Source organism: Chlorocebus sabaeus, chromosome 7, assembly GCF_047675955.1.
Source record: "Chlorocebus sabaeus isolate Y175 chromosome 7, mChlSab1.0.hap1, whole genome shotgun sequence".
NCBI lineage: Eukaryota > Metazoa > Chordata > Mammalia > Primates > Cercopithecidae > Chlorocebus > Chlorocebus sabaeus.
The window spans coordinates 125,361,977-125,380,913 of record NC_132910.1 but is presented as its reverse complement, the minus strand read 5'-3'; the positions used below and the strand labels follow the sequence as shown (position 1 = coordinate 125,380,913).

The following is an 18,937-nucleotide window of genomic DNA, read 5'->3' as shown; positions in this document are numbered from 1 at the left end:
GAATAACTTGTTACCGTGCGACTCAAGAGCAACAAAAATTACTACTTTTCATTGACAGCAAGCAGCTACTGGGAGTACTGGCCCTTTGTAGGTGTTTACACCTAAATCGAGGCACCCACAAACTGAATCAATTTCTTTCAACTTCTGGAAGAGTGTTTCCATGAACTAAGTTTACCTCTCCAGAAATTATTGCATTCGAGTGTATGGAATGGGTAGTATTCTTAATGGAATATAGCTTTGTATTGTTTTTGCTAGTATTTTAATTTTCAATCTTATATTTACACAGAGGTTACTAAATGAGATATGAAGAGTGTTATTTAATTGATCCAGCACATTTTATGTTCTAATCAATCCCTCTTAATTGTATGTTTCCAGAACTGGTACACAATTAGATTGCTTTTGAAAAAAATTTTGGAATTTTAAAATCTTCTTTTTTCTAAGAGAATAATTGTACATATGGATAATGGAGAAATCAGAGGGAGATTTAAGATAACCTTTTAAGCCTCTAAATAGTTCTTATAAAATGACTTTCTTCCCTGTTGCTTTAGAGAATTGAAAGACATTTTCCCAATGGGCCTTTACTACAGAATCAGGGGCCCCAGACGACCATCTTCCCTGTGGCGGGGTTCACAGAGCAGATGGTATAGGCAACATGGGGGATATTATAGAGATGATGTTAGTAGCAATTATTGCACCATTGGGTGTCGGTATTCTGTGTTTCCTGACGCATGGGAACCTATGTTGTACAGTACTTCAGAACTGTAAAAGTTTATACAGCTAAACCAGTGAAACGTTGGTAGGGAGTTTGAACTTCATTCTTGTTTATTTGACATAGGTGAGTTATTTTCTGAACATTTTGAAACTTGCCAAGATCTCTGATTAGGATTTTTTTAAAACAAAAAGAATTCTGGATTACTCTTTCCATCTGGCTATGAATCCAGTGGTGTTTGCCTTAAGTGTTCTACCCTCTCCAATGACTGGCCAAAAAAATCTATTGTTTTAGAGATGTCTTCAAAAACTGGTAATAATATTGTATGCAAATCAGTCCAAAAAGATATAATAGTTTCCTATTGCTACTGTCACACATGGCCACAAATTTAGTGGTGTTTCTGTTCTTTTATGAGATGGTCAGTCAGGCGTGGCCACAGAAGAAACAGGGAGATTCAGGAAAAAACATAGTTTATTATACTCACAGGTCCTAGAGACAAGAGGCACAGCATCCCATGCAGGACCATGTGAGAAAGACATCATGGTGGTCAGGAGGCAGAAGGTAGGCACATGAAAGTTCAAGCCACGGCCTTTATTGGGGTTTCCTCTGCAAAGGCAGGCAAGGCAAAGGTGGACAGTTTATTTAGGGTTGCCTAGCTTGAATAATTTTACCAGGATTTGGGCTATTGAGATGGTTTCTGGTTGCCTGGTTCCTAGCCCAGAGATGACTAAGGCACAGGAACACTGTCTTCCGGGTGCACTGGCTGATAGGGGAGGGAAGATTCTGAGCTTACTAGTTTGTTTACTCAAGACATGCCCCAGGCTGGGCCCTCTGCTATCTCTGAAATTTGACTAGCACTGGGAGAGGTAGCCTCTCCTCAGCCAGAAGGGTTTTTTAAGATGTCAAAAAAACACAACCTACAGAAAACTTTAAAAATATTTATACTGCAAGTGGCTTAAACAACACTAATGTATTACCTTACACTTCTCGAGGTCAGAGGCAAGTGTGTTTTGCCAGACTAAATTCAAGGCGTCTACAGGGCTGTGTTCCTTCTGGAGGCTCTAGGAAAAAACCCATTCCTTTGCTTTTACAGCTTCTAGAGGCTGCCCACATTCTTTGGTTCTTTCCTGACCCTTTTCCTCCAGCAGATACCCGGTCAGTTTCACGTCACATCATTTTGGCACTGACTCTCTTTCTCCTCTTTCAGCTATAAGGATTCTTATGATAACAAGATTTCTTTTGGTATATAATTACATACATAATATATATGTGATTAAGTATAATTTAATAACATAAACATTATTGAATCCTTTACCTAGACTTAGAGCTAAAACATTACCAATATTAAAAATACCTGTATAATCCACTGTCTCATTCCCCAGCATTTCCCTAGGTAATCACTATCATAAAGTTGGTGGTTATAATTCTGTATTGATGGATATGTATACATATATACACACATACACATACATGCATACATACATACACACACGTAAAGATATATATAAGGAGAGAGAGAAAGAGAGAAATTGCTTGGTTTTGAATTTTACAAAAATAGTGCCATACGTTATATCCTCAGCATTTGCTTTTTTTCTTTATACTGTTTTACAATTATAAGATTCGTCCTCATCATTGGAAATAGTGGTAATTTATTTTCATTGCTAGATATTTGATTTGATTGACATGGCACAGTTTATTCACGCATTTTTCTGCCAATGGATATTTGTTGGTTCCAGGTTTTTGTTTGGTTTGGTTTGGTTTTTCATTAGAGCTAACAGTGTTGCTATAAATACTTTTGTATATGTCTTCTGTTGCACAAACACAAAGGTTTCTTTAAGTTTTGTATTTTGAGCCAAAATGTTTGTATCCTGAGTATGCACATATCAAATTTATGTTACAATGTTAATTTTTCCATCTTTTTTTAAACTTTTGAAACGGAGTCTCGCTCTGTCACCAGGCTGGAGTGCAGCGGCATGATCTCAACTCACTGCAACCTCTGCCTCCTGGGTTCAACTGACTCTCCTTCTTCAGCCTTCTAAGTAGCTGGGACTACAGGCGCATGCCACCATGCCCAGCTAATTTTTGTGGTTTTAGTAGAGATGGGGTTTCACCATGTTGGCCAGGATGGTCTCGATCTCTTGACCTCGTGATTCACCCACCTTGGCCTCCCAAAGTGCTGGGATTAAAGGCATGAGCCACTGTATCTGGCCATTTTTTTTCCATCTTTTTATGCTTTTCACAGCAATGTATAAAGCATTATTTTGCCTTGTATTTTTGACAAATTCTGATATCATCAAAAGTCTTATTTTTAACGGCCCAGTAAATATAACATAGTATCTCCTTAATATCTTAATTTTCACTTCTTTGTTTACTAATGTGGTTAAACATTTTTTCAGATACTTATTGGATATTTGCAATGCCTGCCTAGTAAAATGTTGTGATTGTTTTGGCCATTTTTTCTACTCAGATTTTTCTCTTTTTCTCAATTACCGCTATGAAATCTTTTAAAGCATGTTAATAATCAACTGTCAGTTGTATATGTGGCAAACACCTTCTTGCAGTATAATTTATGTTTTCATTATCCTTAAGTGACCTTTGGAGGAACAGAATTTCTTAATTCTGACATCACAGAATTTATTAACCTTTATTTTATGATCAATATTATTGTGATTTTTAAATAATTTACCCTACCTCAAGGCCACATACTCTGCTAAATTTCCTTTTAAAAAAATTTTTACCCATCATATTTGAACTTTTAATTCACTCCAAGTCACCTTGAGTAGCATCATGTTGAGATGTAATTTAACCTTTTGCCATATACAAAATGTGTTGTACAAGGCCCTTTTCTTCTTCACTCCAGGGAATTTTATTACAGGCAAGTTATTTCAAGTCTAGTTACTAGGACTTCTCTTAGGGTGGTACTATTTTGACTGTCAGTTTACTTACCCCTTTCTTTACACATTTTCACAAATGGCCAAAATTCAAAAATAATTAATATAGTTGGTTGCTGGGTACAATGGGATACTGTGGCTATGAAGAATCAGCCTTAAAAAACCATTTTCAAAATGCTGAATGTGGTTATTTAATAACTTTACATCTTAATGCTAATCTGCAGGCAAAGCAAAACCAAAACTGTAAGGAGTAGTAAAATCTTAGTTTCTAAAGTTTTCAGGACATCATTATTTTTGTTTTGCTTTGAACCCTGGCCCTGAACCAAAGTATAGAAAGATTTAATCAAGCTAATTAACATATTCATCATCTCACCTCTTAATATAATTTAGGAGTGAGAATGTCAAAAATTTATTCTTTTAGCTATTTTGAAATATATAATACATTATTAACTGTACTTACCATGCAGTACAATAGATCAGAAAATCATATTTTCCATGCTGTCGTGAGTTCTCTTAGGGTGGTACTATTTTGGCGGTCAGGTTACTTACTCCTTTCTTTACACATTTTCACAATGGCATCCAGTGGCCTCATATGCTTCTTACTTTCCTAAACTAAATGTATTAAGAGACAGAGATATTTCAGAGAGAGCATCACAATGGGTATAGAGCATCACAACATTTGGCCTTGGTGACAGGTGACTGTTGTTTTTTCCTTGTATTACTTAGAAACAGAAACTGAAAGATACTTAACATCTTTTCTAGTTCACATTTGGAGCAAAAAGTGTTCCCGGAAGAACTGAAAATGTATCTGTAAAGTTTATCACTAGTACTAATAACATAAGGATAAAGAGATTCTACCAAATTTTATTACATATACTGCAACTTAAAGAGTACTTTTATTTTAGCCTAAGGGTGGTGAACAGTTGCAGAGAGTTCTAAATCAAGAAATGTGACTGCAAAAAATGCTTCAAACAACTTGATTATGAGTCTTATAAATAAGTACAAATGTAAATTCTTTACTAGTCAGTTATCTTTCCTGGCAGGTATGATTATAACTCCTGTCTATAAAGCAGAGAGAGACTGATTTGGTCAATCACTGATTCCTTTAGTGGTATTGAGGGCACACACTGGAGAATAGCAAAGGAAACAAGAACTGGCCACCAACCATGCAGCTGTGCTTCCTGGTGCCCTGGACTACAGGCTAAGAGAAGATGAACTGTTTTAGGCTGGTAGAAGCTTGTTCGCATATCCCCATTTACAGGTTCTGTAGATCCTTGTGGCGGGTGAGATTTCCACAATCTCGTTAACTTTCTGGTGAAAAGTTGAAGTGAACTTTGCTCCATTGTCACTTTGGAAGATACCTAGGGCAGCCAGCAAGCAGAAAAAATATTTTCTGGTATGTCACCTTAGTTGCAGTTAGAAGATAGTCTCAGGGTACAAATATTGATCAAGGTACAGATGTGTAACATTCAGTACAAACTCTGACTTCGATCTACCGATAACATAAGCAATCTACCTGCTCTGATATCATTAAAGCATTTGTTGTGATTGCCTGGTTACTACATTCTGATGTCTCATAATTTGGTATTCAAGAAATAGAAAAATAGATGAAAACTGACTTTCAGTTCTTATGAGTATCTTCAGCCTTGACTATTTTGCATGCAAATGCAGTGGTCTTCAAATGTTTGCTTTGATCATGCTTACAATGAGATCTATATTTATTTTATTGGCTCATTTCAGAAATCTAGAAAAAAGTATTTATAAAGACATATGTGGTACTTATTTTTATATACTGTGTATATACAAACACTACACATATACTCAGCTGTCAACATTTGTCATTCTACACATTAGTCCAAAATTGTGAGCAAGAATTTGGTTGAAATCATTGACTCCTTTTAAAATTAACTATGAAAGATCTAATTGGGAAATCTCATTAGCCAAATTTTCTTGAAGTATTATTGACAATAATTGTCCTTTATAATTCTTTCATTATTCTAAAATCAGCTTTATTTTTCTTAAATTACTTATTTCATAGAACTTACATGCTATGTTAAACATGAGAAAATGAGTTTTCATTGTGAAGAAGTGTATATGGTCATTTTTGTAACACAGAGAGCTTTTAAGACAAGTTCGCTAAACATATTCTGGATGTTATTGGATATCTACTAAAAGAAATTATTCTAAAAATAAATGCAAAGATGAAAATATATTTCTCTAAGTATCTAATAGCATTCCAGCATTTTATTCTGACAAAGCAGGAAAGTAAAATTTGAATGGAATAACAAGTTTTAAATATGATAAATTGTGGTCTTTTCTTTGGAGGCATATAGGTCACTAAAGGCATATGGCCAAAACCTCAGAACTAGGATGACTCTTCTAGGTGGTAATCAGTGAGGATCCTGGGGGATGGAAGTACCCAAGAATGTCATTGATTCCTGTTATAATTCAGAAAAACCCAAAGAACAGTACATAAGATCCAAAACTCTTTTTTATAAGACTTTATTATTTAGAGAAGTTTTAGGTTGACAGCAAAATTAAGAAGAAGGTGTAGAGATTTCCATCCTCCCTCTGTCCCAACACTTGTATAGCCTCCTCAATTAACTATGCAACCTATCCTCAAGAAGGATACATTTTCTACAGTTGATGAGCTTGCATTGGCACCACATTGACACTATGGGTTCTAAACTTTTTAAAGCAGGGGTTTTTTTCTTTCTTTTGTTCTTTTATCATAGGATTACAGAGTGAATATCTTTCTTCGCCAGAAATGGAATGATCCCCGCCTCGCGTACAGTGAGTATCCTGACGACTCTTTAGACCTCGACCCCTCCATGTTGGACTCCATTTGGAAACCTGATTTATTCTTTGCCAATGAAAAGGGTGCCAACTTTCATGAAGTCACTACAGACAACAAATTGCTAAGAATTTTCAAAAATGGAAATGTTCTTTATTCAATAAGGTGAGTCGTGGACTTAAATTGCCGATTTCAGTGAAATAGAATATCATGGAGTTTTGTTGGTTGGTTGGTTGGTTTGGTGACAGTTTTGAAATTTTTGAGCAAGTGCTATCATTATTGCACTTCAGTTCCTCTAATATACCCTTTCCCAAATATGTCTGATCAATAGTAACAGACCCAAGTCCTAGATTCAGGAACTATATAAATAATTCTTGGAAATCCACTTTTAAAACAAATGGTCCTGGTGATTCTTAATATCAGCCGGGTTGTCAAGAATCTTAAAGGCAAAGTGAAAGGCATCAGAATCATACATTGTGGTAATATTTTTATGTATATGTGTCTTCTTCAAATATATATATGTTAAGAAATGTTTAGGTTTGCTCATCTGAGATACATTTTACATAGATTATTTTTCTGGTATATGTTTTTTTTAAATATCCTTGAGCTTCTCTGGTCGTTCTTTTGCATGTTTGCCCTAGCTGTTCAATTTTCATCCTTTCTAACATGCTGCAAAGTGGTGATTTGTTGATAAACTTTGAACAAGGCAGGAAAGAAAAAAATCACTATATTATGTGAAGGTGAATGACAAAACCTTTATCATGATCCCTGGAAAAGATCCTATTTACATTTATGTTCTTCATTATTGACTTATCAAAAGAGCATATAGCATTTAAAAAATAATACCAATATTGAATAATAATTACTACTAAACCATAAACATTAATAAAAAAAATTTGACAGTTGAACTCTAGGATACATGTAACTTCAGCAGTTCATTAAATATTAAAGAAATTTAGAGTCAGTAAATAGCTACTTACAGGATATACTTGATGATTTTTGTCACATCTGAAAAAATCTTCTAAAATGAAGTGATTATTTAAAAATTTTCCATAATTGTTTTTCTAATTTTGTTCAATTGTGAAGAACAGGACATAAGAACAGAATTCATGTTATGTTTCTTAGGAGAGGGAGAATATGTTAGACTTCTAGCAAGAGCCAAATATTTAAATACTTTTATCTCCAGTAACAAGTTTTAAAAGGCATCAAGGTAGGCTTAATATTGAGGTCTTAGGCTTAAAATTTAAATCATTCTATTTTCTCTCTCTCTTCTCTTCTTTTTTGTAAACTTTTCTTCTCATCAGGAATGGGGACATTTGATTTGGGGTTCATATGCCCAATATCAGGCATAAACGAGTAGGATTCTAAAATGTAATCTTAACAGCTTACTGATTTTGAAAATTTTTTTCTGCAAAGTGGTTTTATAAATAATGCTTTACTCCATGTCTACTCTTCATCTCTGCATCCCAATGTACTATGTCTGCTTTTCACATTTACCTATTTCATGTGAACAGATTTTTTTCATACATTTATTGATTTGATTTCTAAAAGTGACAGGATGACATCACTCTATTGTGAATAGATCCTTTCATCAGAATTCTGAAAAACAACTAATATGTAGTAATATAATCTTGAGTGATTAACTGCTACATATGACACAAAGGAAGATTTCAGGTTCCATCACTGATAAGCCCTATATTCTCATATGAATGAATAAATTAATGGTGAATTCCAGGTCTATGCAAGAAAATTTTGCACCTTTTAAAAAAATTACCAAAAATCTCCCTGCTCCCTCGCCCCACCACTAGATATCAAAAGATAGTAAGAATCTCACTTCTAGGAAGATGGAACAGACATACTTTTTTCTATTCTACCTGCTAAGTACAACTAAAAACCCTGGACACACTACATATAACAAACTTAAGGAGATGTCCAGTGCTGGACATAAGCACAGGCTGGGTAAGGATCTTGGAACCTGAGAAACAATGTGGAGGTGAATTTCCAGTTTTTTCCTTTTACTTCATATACCCTAGACTTGAAGATGAAGAAACTGGCAACATGGCAACATCAGCAGGTACTGACAAAAAACAAAGTCCCAACAAAAGCCAAATTTCACTAGCAAATCTAACATTCTCTAGAGGTTAGGAAAGGGGAAGCCTAGCAAGACAGAAAAGCTTTAGACAACTTCTCTACTCCAGCCCAACACTGCAGGAAGAAATGCAATCCCACTTAAGACAGCAAAGCCCAGATGGAGAGCCCAGACTTCCAGTCTTACGAGGTGGTATTGAAGTACCATCACACCTAACTCAAGATGGTGCCAGGAAAGGACAAACAATGAACTGGATTTTCATGCCCCACCATCCTATAGTGAGCCTCATACCTCCCAGTGCCAGGAAGACCACATAGAGAGCCAGGAATTCTACCCTTTCCCTGCAGAAACAAGGTATACCCTTCCTCCCTACTGGGATGGTTTTAGAGAAGACTTAGAGGACAGTCAATATTTTCAACATCACCTAGCAGTTATGAGGCCACTCCCACCATCGTGTCAGTGGACATCATGCTTACAGGTGGGACATCCAGCAATAAGGAGAAGCCTGTCCCCTCACAGGCCTCTATAGAGAGTGATCAAGAAACAGACAGAAGATAGCACCTTCCCTTGACAAAGCAGAGCAATGTCAGAGAAAACCAAAAACGTTTAAATAAGAGCCAGACTCTAATAAAATAATATTTATATGTCTAGGCTTCAACCAAGAAACATTCATCATACAAAGAACCAGAAATCAGACAAAGAACCATAAATGTTCAATAATTATGGAAAAAGACAATCAACTGATGGCAACATCAAAATGGCAAAGATGAGGCCAGGAGTGTTGGCTCACACCTTGTAATCCCAGCACTTTGGGAGGCTGAGGCAGGCAGATCGCTTGAGCCCAGGAGTTTGAGACCAGCCCAGGCAACGTGATAAAACCCTGCCTCTACAAAAAAATACAAAATTAGCTGGGCAAGGTGGCATCCACCTGTGTTCCAAGCGACTAGAAAAACGAACATGGTAGGATCTCTTGAGCCTAAGAGGCAGAGGTTGCAGTGAGTCCAGATCGCACCACTGCACTCCAGCCTGGGTAACAGAGCAAGTCTCTATCTCAAAGGGAAAGACAAAAATGTTAGGTATCTGGCAAAGACTATAAAGTAGCCATGATAAATTTGCTTCAGTGAGCAATTACACATATGCTTGAAACAAATGAGAAATTAGAAAGCCTCAGCGAAGAAATAGAAGCTATAAAGTGAAACCAAATCAAAATTTTAGACCTAAAAATACAGTAATTGAAATGAAAACTCAGTGTATGGGTGGAACAACAAAAAAATGGAGAAGATAGAAAAGAGAATCAATGAACCATAAAACAGAACAACAAAAATTACTCAATGTGAGCAACAGAGAATGAATAGATTGGTGGTGGGGCCTGGGAAATAACCTCAGGGATCTGTGCGATTACAACAAATGATCTAACATTCATGTCATCAGAGTGTCAGATAGAGGGGGAAGGGTATGAAGCTAAAAAAACTAGAGAAAATAATGGCTGAAATGTTAATAAATTTTGCAAATGGCATAAGACTACAGATTCAAGAAGTTGAATTCACAAACATGATAAATCCAAAGATGTCCATATGAAGACACATAATGCATAAACTTCTGAAAACTAAATACAAATCCTGAAAGCATCCAGAAATTAATGATGTCTTATGAAGGCAAAACAATTAGAATGAGAGTAGATTTTTTTAGATATCATTAAAGCCCGAAAGAGGCTACAAATATTTTTTTAGGTGATGAAAGGAAGGAACTCTCATCTGAGAATCTTGTACCCGGGAAGGTATCCTTTGGGAATAAAGGGGAAATCAAAACGTTATTGGATAAAGGAAAACAGAGAATTAATCACAAGTAAATCTACCTGGAAAGTATGGCCAAAGAAGCTTTCTGAAAAAAAGAAAATGATAAAAGAAGGAGCATACGAATATCAAGAAGGAAAAAAGGACACAGGAAGCAAAAATACGAGTGAATATAATAGACTTTCCTACTCATTTTGAGTTTCCTAAATTATATTTGACAGTTCTAGCAAAAATTATAAGGCAGATGTAAGGGGAAAATGAAAGAAACAAATGAGAAAACATTTTTTATAAATGCATTGACAAGACCGGGAAGATCTCAAGTTGTCTAATATCCGTTCTGTGGTCACATGACTTGACGTTAACTGGGAAGATGATTTGTCCAGATATATAAAAATATGAAACTCATTTATCCTTCAATTCAGCGTTTCTGTTTCTAGGAATCTAAATTACATACGTATGTGTAGATAAGATACCTTTACAAAGAGACCCACTGAAACACTGAAATAGCAACAAAAATGGCCTTTATATGTTCACTAATAGGAACATGACTGAACACAATGATAACCCAATGAAAGTTACGAAATAACTTTCATGAGATAGACCTGAATGTAAGCCTACATGATATATTTCAGTTCAAGAAAAATGTTTTGTATATTTTTATTTAAGGCATACACACACACACACACACACAAATACATATATGCATAACTATGTATGTAAAAATATACATATATATAAATCTATACAAGAAGTTTACATGAACCCCAAACAATTTGGGAATGAATAGGAATAGTGGAATTTGGGCAGGAATAAAGGGGAACTGTACATTTTGCTATATGTAATTTTATATTGTTTGAATTTTTCATAACAAGTTATGTATTACTTATGAATTAAATACAGATATTTTAAGTTATAAAGTCTCTTAACATGAGGTCATGATTCTTCACTCTTCTGTGCTGTGGGTTCATGACTGTTATCAGGGGACCCATGGCAGGGTATAAGTAAAATAAGTTTCATTCCTTCCTGCTAAGTTAAAAACTATTTTTGTAAAAGGTATCATTTTATGTTTAATTATATTTTGAAGTACTGTTTCACTTCAGACAGATTTGGGGTTGCATAGGTTGCAAAAATACGTCACCAGGTAGCATGGAATAGTCACTTTGCAAAGATAGGATGTCTAGATTATTTATTGAAGTTGTGTGTGTTAGTATGTAACGTATCTTACAAGATTATGAATATTTATTTGTTTATTTTGAGTCTTATTGGAGTTGGACAATGTCAACATAAAGAACATACTATTGAGCTATTAGCATTTCCCTGATCATTGAGCAAAATACAATATAAAAGCTAGACTACTTTTCGTGTGAGAGTCTTCTTGCTAACAATATGTCATGAAAGCCAAAAGTGCGTAACTCTGTCCATCCTAAAAATTTGTCAAATAGTATAGATCTTGTTATTAAGAAGATTTCAAGACGATAGTTGTACTAAAACCCTTAACTGTGCCAATTCAAATGCATTATATTAAAAAATACTAAATTTATTGTATTGAAAAGTTAAATAATTTAAATACAATTAATGAGAACTTGCTACTATGTCCCTTGGAAATGTTCAAGTATTTTCTGTCTTAAAGTATTGGAATAAAACTGGAATTATGTCCCTTATAAATGACATCATCCATTATGAATTGCTCACATTTCTTCTAATATTTTGAAGAAAGGTATGAAATAATTTAGAAATGCATCTTTTGTCTTTCAGTACGAATTCAAATGAAACAGATGGTTTCTCAGCTCCTAGTTTTTGTTTGCTATATCCTGGCTCGCACAATCAAAGAAAAAATTCATTTTTTCTGAGTTGTTTTTGGAAATCTCACAGGACTTTGAAATCTTCAAATGCTTCAAATCTTCAGTTTCTTTGTTAACAAAAATTGTGCTAGAAAAAGAAAAAATCTTGTTGAATTTACAAATGGAGCATCTGTGATGTTTCATGAGAGATCTGGCTTTCCTGCTTTTTTTAAAGAAAGAAGCAGCAGGTCCTTGCACAGACGACTAATTGAACTTCCACATTTATCTGTATTTCCTCTGAAACCCCATTAAAACAAGGAAATAAACGGAATAAAGAATAAAAATGTCATTAACACATAGGAGGGTGAAAGTATTGGGGAAAAAGCAGCAACAGATGAGTGATAACATATTTAGGAAACTTAAAAATGAATGCAGTTGTGAAAACTGACTTAGAGATAGTGGAAACCTAAGTCAATGTTGGGGAATTCAAAAGGGAGAGAATAATTAATATTTTCAAATTTTTAGAAATGTAAGGCACCTGGGACTTCAGAAAGTAGGGGCCAGAAGAGATCTAAAAGGAGTATAATTTATTTAAGCTTTGTAGGAAAAGTGGACCCTCTCTTCCTGATTTCCTTCCCATGCACTCGGGTTCGAGACTGCCCTTTTTACATTTTGAGCAAGAGGTCAGAAGATGCTGGAGAGGCTCTTTCAAGAGCTTTAGGCATAGGGGTTCCAGGCACAACTGGTACTTGTCATGAGGCATCATACCAAGAAAATAAGAATGACAGGACCCCTTGCTGGCCCTAAAGTGCTGAAAGGCAGACTTAAACTTTTTCCACTGAGCAGTAGACAAGAATACAGATGATAGATATAGATAGATATAGAGATAGATTATACATGTAGATACAGGTATAGATAATATGGCTGTCCAGAGGTTCTCCAGATGCCAGAATCTATAGATCTTTTCTCTTAGGCAAGTTGGTTTCCATATATATATAATATATAATATATAATACATATATAAATACAATATTAATATGTAATGTATATAATACATATATTATATATATACACACATATGCACATATATACACTCACATATATTTTTCATATACATATATGTATATATACACACACACATATATATACACACACATTGTTTTTTCCTGTTGTATGACATTTATATCTGTCTTAGATATATAGATATATGTGTATCTGGAAAACTAACTTGCCTAAGAGAAAAGATCTACATTCTGGCACTTGGAGAACCTCTGAGCAGTCACATTACTATCCTACAGTTAAGACCATTACTCAATGAGCCATCTGCTACTAACTGAGCTCCAGGTAGTTTTTAGTGCCTCATTCTTAAATATATTTAAAATTTTATGAAATGTATAACATAATTATTACCTATATTTGTGTGTTTATATATGAGTGTATATATATGTTATATATAACAAAAAGTTATACAAGAACTATAATAAACTAGCAAGCTTAATCATGAACAAGAATTATACAATTATAACATGTAAACACTGAATATTAATTTAACCACAAATGTTTATATAATTCATGAATGTCACTTAAAAGTTCACACAGTTCTCACTTTGGGAGGCTGAGGTGGGAAGATCACGAGGTCAGGAGATGGAGACCAGCCTGGCCAACATGGTGAAACCCCGTCTCTACCAAAAATACAAAAATTAATTGGGCATGTTGGCACATGCCCGTAATCCCAGCTACTCGGGAGACTGAGGCAGGAGAATCGCTTGAACAAGGGAGGCAGAGATTGCAGTGAACCAAGATCACACCACTGCACTCCAGCCTGATGACAGAGCAAGACTCCATCTCAAAAAAAAAAAAAACAAAAAGTTCATACAGTTCTATAAAACATATGAAAAACAGTTGTACTTTTACCCTGCCCATCCTTACCCCCAGTTCTGGCTTGTCAAAGAGGTAACCTTTGTTTAGCTATTTGTCTACCACTCACATTCACATACTTAAGTTGCTGTAATATCATGCTTGAATTTTAAAATATTTGAAATTGTCTATTAATCTCATAAAGGAAAAACAAGAGTTGATTTCCCTGATATGATACTCCATGTATATTTAACTTTCTACCACTGACTTTGGGAACCCACTACTTTTATAGCAAGCTGTAAGCAAGCCTTCTCTTTGTCCAAGTGAAAGATATTCTCATCTCCCAAAATTATCAGCTGCATAAAACACCCTGGAAAATGGCTCAGATAAAAGAATGATCAGAGCTTTGTAGTCTTGGTATACAAACTAGAGGAGTTAGAGGAGCACAAAAGGATCAAGGAGAAATATATCTCCCAGCCCAGATCGAGGGTCTGCTATTGACTAGCTGTGATTTGGGTTAAGTCTCTTTAGTTCTAAAAGGCTCATTTCTTCTTAGACACATGGCAGTGGCAATACTAATTACCTTGAGCCTGAAATAATGTATTAAAATACATTAAATAAAGCACCCAGCATAGTACCAGACATACAATAGGCACTAAAGTTGTTGTTTTTACCTTTTAAGAAAAGTATGCATTCTGGTTTTTTCCAGAATCCATAAACCAATACCGTATGGACTCTTAAGTTAACATGTCTCAGCCTCAATTTTTTCACTTGTAAAATGAAGATGGTAATATCTTTACCACAGAAAAATGGAATCACATCATAGGCAGTTAAATATGGTATACTTTCTTACTTTATTAATGTTACTAGCAAACCCAAATTTTCTACTTATAGTATAGAGGCATTCTTGCATTAAAAATCAAATCATGGGAAGAAAATTTATGTTAAAGATGCTATGCACAGCAACTTGACAAAGATCATAATATAATTTTAATTTTTATTTAAGCTAAATAGAGTAACTGTGAAATTTGTGAAAATCACTAAAGTTTACTTGTATGATAATATGTATTTTTTGACATTGACAGCCATTAATTTTTAAATAAGAAAGCAAACTTTTTTTGACAGTTGCTTTTTTAAATGCTATTTATTCAAGGGAAATCCATTTACAATGCTATAAAATACATGTCGTCAGAAGAATTTGGCATACATGTAATTATGTATGTTTTTCTGAAGTGGTCCATAGCTTCATAAAGAAACCATCAACAATACTGTGATTGCTTTGGTGATGGGTTGTTGAGTTAATGATGGTCTCTACGATCCGATGACAATTAAACTCCAGAAGTAGGTTACAGAAGCTGATTCTAATCTCCCTTCTAGTGCTCCAGCAATCTAATCTCTCCTAAGAGTGATTTACTCCTTACAAAATCATTCATAATGATATACCAAATCATTCAAATATATCAAATCGCTGGGGATACCCTTATATGTTCTATAGTTTAACTACATTTCTCTGATTTCTTTTGGAAGAACTATTTATGCAGGTTTTTATAAAAATTATTTATACATGTTTTACTTTAAATTTAATAACTGATATGTGCATGCAATGTATAATTTCTTGTATTATAAGAAATACAAAATTTAAGATGTCATATTAATTACAGAACCCATTTTCATGAAAATGCTTCAATGCTTTTGAGAGGCAGTATACTTAAAGGTTAAAAGCACGAAATCTAGAACTAGAACCCCAGGGCTGCAAATTCAGCTGTAGCAACTTTTGCTGTGTAACTGTCAGGTGAGCTACTTAACCTCTAAGTTTCCTCATCTTTAAAACAGAGTAATATCATTTACCTATTCTTGGAAATTTGTAGTGCGAAGTAAATGAGTTAACATACATAAAGTGCTTAAAATACTGTCTACTGCACAGTAAACATTGTTTAATAGATGTATTATCTAATATGATATTACAGATAATATAGATTAAAACTGATTAAATTGCTAATTGAGTTCATTGTTTTTATGACACTAAATAGAGAAATATTAGGATCTAATAAAAATACTCATTTATATGCAAAGTCTATAATAGAGTCAGCAAACATTTTTTAATTCAACTAGTGGTTGAGATAGACACATTAAACAATGCTTCTTCAAAAATGTGCAATAATTGAATTTTAATGAGGTCAATTGTTTGTCACAGATTATTATCAGCTTTTTAAACATTACTGTTTCACAAAGTACTAATGTTAAAAGTCTTTCCCAAGACTTCTTAAAGGAAAAGAAGAAACGCCATATCCTGTTATGTATCTTGTCTCAGAAAGAGAACTTAGTGTCCCTCTTACACAAGTAAACATTCATTGCCAAAACAGTAGAATGTGATTAATTGCCTCTTGATTTAGTTTTCTTTTGATGTGGTCAAGACATATCTTTATACGTAGTGTTTTGATAAAGAAATTCAGTATCATACCCACCAAGTTGACACGTGTTTTTCAGTATGCTGTGAAAGGAGCAATTGTGTTGTACCTTAAACAAAAAGAAAGAAAAGTCGATGAATAGATTTTTTTCAGGATATGATTTATGACAGAAGTCCTACAAGCTGTGTTTTTCTTTGCCAAATAATTCCTTTCAAGTGCTATTTTTTTAGAATTATGTAACGTCTCTTTTTTTATGCCAGAAGAATAGCCAGGATATGAATTTGACATCACATGCATGGTGAGAGCGTGGAAAAGATTCTGAGAATGCTATTTACTTCCAAACAAAAGGTCACAGAATTAATTTTGCGAGTCAGCGTTTGATACTGGCTGTCTGAGAGCCTTGAATATACGGAAAATTAATGTGTGTACCTTCAAAATTTATGTGTGCATACACTTCTAATAAACCCTTTCACAAGGCAAAGAACACTGTGTCTACCTAATTTTACAATTGCCTTTTTAAGAGAGAACTTTGTAAATTTACACAATCATACTTAACCTAGCTGAGCCAGGAGAAAAATCCCTTTTGAATATTGAACTCTATGAATTATTCTAGTGTGTTATGGACTCTGACTCGAATGAATTAGCAGATTATCCTCCTAAGACTCTTAAAAATTCAGCAGCTTCACTGTCTGTCCATTTATGTGTCCCAAATTATGTTAATTGGAACTAGCTCACCAAGCATACTCTCTGTAGAATATACATCATTCTAACTTTATGTCTATGGTCTACATAGAAGTGTCAGCTTGAAGAACATGGTTGTATTTAGTAGAGCTGTGGGCTATTTTTTGTTAAAGCTTAAACAGTTCTTTTTTCTTCCTTTCTTCTTTCTTTTTCCTTCCTTCCTTCCTTCTTCTTTCTTTCCTCCCTTCCTTCTTCTTTCTTTCCTCCCTTCTTTCTTTCTCTTTCTTTCCCTCTCTCTCTTTCTCTCTCTCCCTCCCTCCCTCCTTCCTTCCCTCCCTTCCTTCCTTTTCCCTCCTCCCTTCCTTCCTGCCTGCCTTCCTTTCTTTTTTGCTTTTGTTAAGAGACAAAGTTTTGCTCTGTCACCCAGACTAGAGTTCAGCAGTGTGATCCTAGCTCACTGCAGCCTCGACCTCCTGGGCTCAAGTCATACTCTTGCCTCAGCTTCCTGAGTAGCCAGGATTCAGGTGCACATGCCACACCTGGCTATTTTAAAAAATATATATTTTTTTTGTAGAGAAGGAGTATTTTTATGTTGCCCAGGATGATCTCAAGCTACTGGGCTCAAGTGAACCTCCTGTCTTAGCCTCCCCAAGCTCTGGAATTACAGGCGTAAGACACCACACCTGGCTAAATAGTTCTTAATATGTAATTTCATTTAGTCATCTTTGTGCCCACACTATAGAATTTGGGGGATGAGTAAATGAAGGGATCTAGGAGTGGTTGAATATACTAATAATCACTAATAACCACTGTTTGTTGAGTGTTTGCTATGACTTAAGCACTTGTCTAAGCACTTATGTGTGTTAACTCATGTACTGCTCATAGCAACTCTATGGAGTACATACTATTGTTATCTTCATTTTAAAGATAAGAAAACTGCAAAATAGGGGATTTGAAGTAATCTGCCTGGGGTCAGGAAGCTAATCCACCTAGGGTGCTCATGAATACAATGAATTTCAATGGGAATATTCTCAATACAAGAGGCTTGCTGAAGAGTTCTCAGAAAAGAACTTCATTTGAATAAACTTGAGTGGATCCCATCATCTCTTTCTCAGGTCTAGGAACTACAGAAACTACCCTGAAGAGATCTGGGTAGAATGCTTTTCCAGCAAAAAGTATTCAAAGGTGACGAATTTTCTGGAATATCAACATACTAATTCTCTCTGGAAGTTGGAGGAGAGCCTTTCCAATGAGCAGAATACTGGTATACAGCATCTAGGTTATCCTTTGTGTGAAGCCAAATCAGAAGTTTGTTTGATGAGCATAGAATCAGATCATGAATATTCTAAAGGGCTATTTCCTGAACCTAATGATTCCCTTATCCCACACTAGGGAACGTGAGGCTGAACTTTTCAAGTCCTCCAGATTCACTTTACTAAATACACTGCTGGATGTTCACTCACAACGTCACTCACAGGGTCGTTAGAATGATAACTGAAAGTTACATATGATTCCTCCTATCCACGCTGCTTTTCCACGTTTAGAACTCCAGTGCCTCTCGAATATTGCATGTGATTTGCAAGAAAAGATACCTTTTGACATTTGGCATTAATTTTATAGGATCCACTCCCAAATTTCTCTTTTGAGGGTGTTGTCTTGGAATACAGACATTTTCTAGACATCCACAGCCCTTCTACCTGAACAAATAAACGCATAGATATATAAACCTGACAGAATGTTTATATTTAGGTTGGTGCAAAAGTAATTGCTGTATTGCCAGCACTTTTCATGGCAAAACCCACGATTACTTTTGCACCAACCTAAGATATACAGCTATCCAACCCCCAGTCCACCAAAGCCAGATTTGTGTATGAGGGCATAGCTATTTTATAGTAAGTAAGATACATAAGTTGGAGAAATTTTTACTTAAATCT

At 35.0% G+C, this 18,937-nt stretch overlaps 1 protein-coding gene across 2 annotated transcripts in view; it reads left to right on the top strand.

The window, feature by feature from the left end:
* Window positions 1-18,937, top strand: part of GLRA3 (glycine receptor alpha 3) — a 181,410-nt gene that overhangs the window by 91,673 nt on the left and 70,800 nt on the right. For both annotated transcript variants that reach the window (XM_008000292.3, XM_008000291.3), the window contains exon 4: window positions 6,336-6,559. In XM_008000292.3, the coding sequence (XP_007998483.1) occupies window positions 6,336-6,559 (224 nt within the window). The remainder of the gene's footprint in view (window positions 1-6,335; window positions 6,560-18,937) is intronic.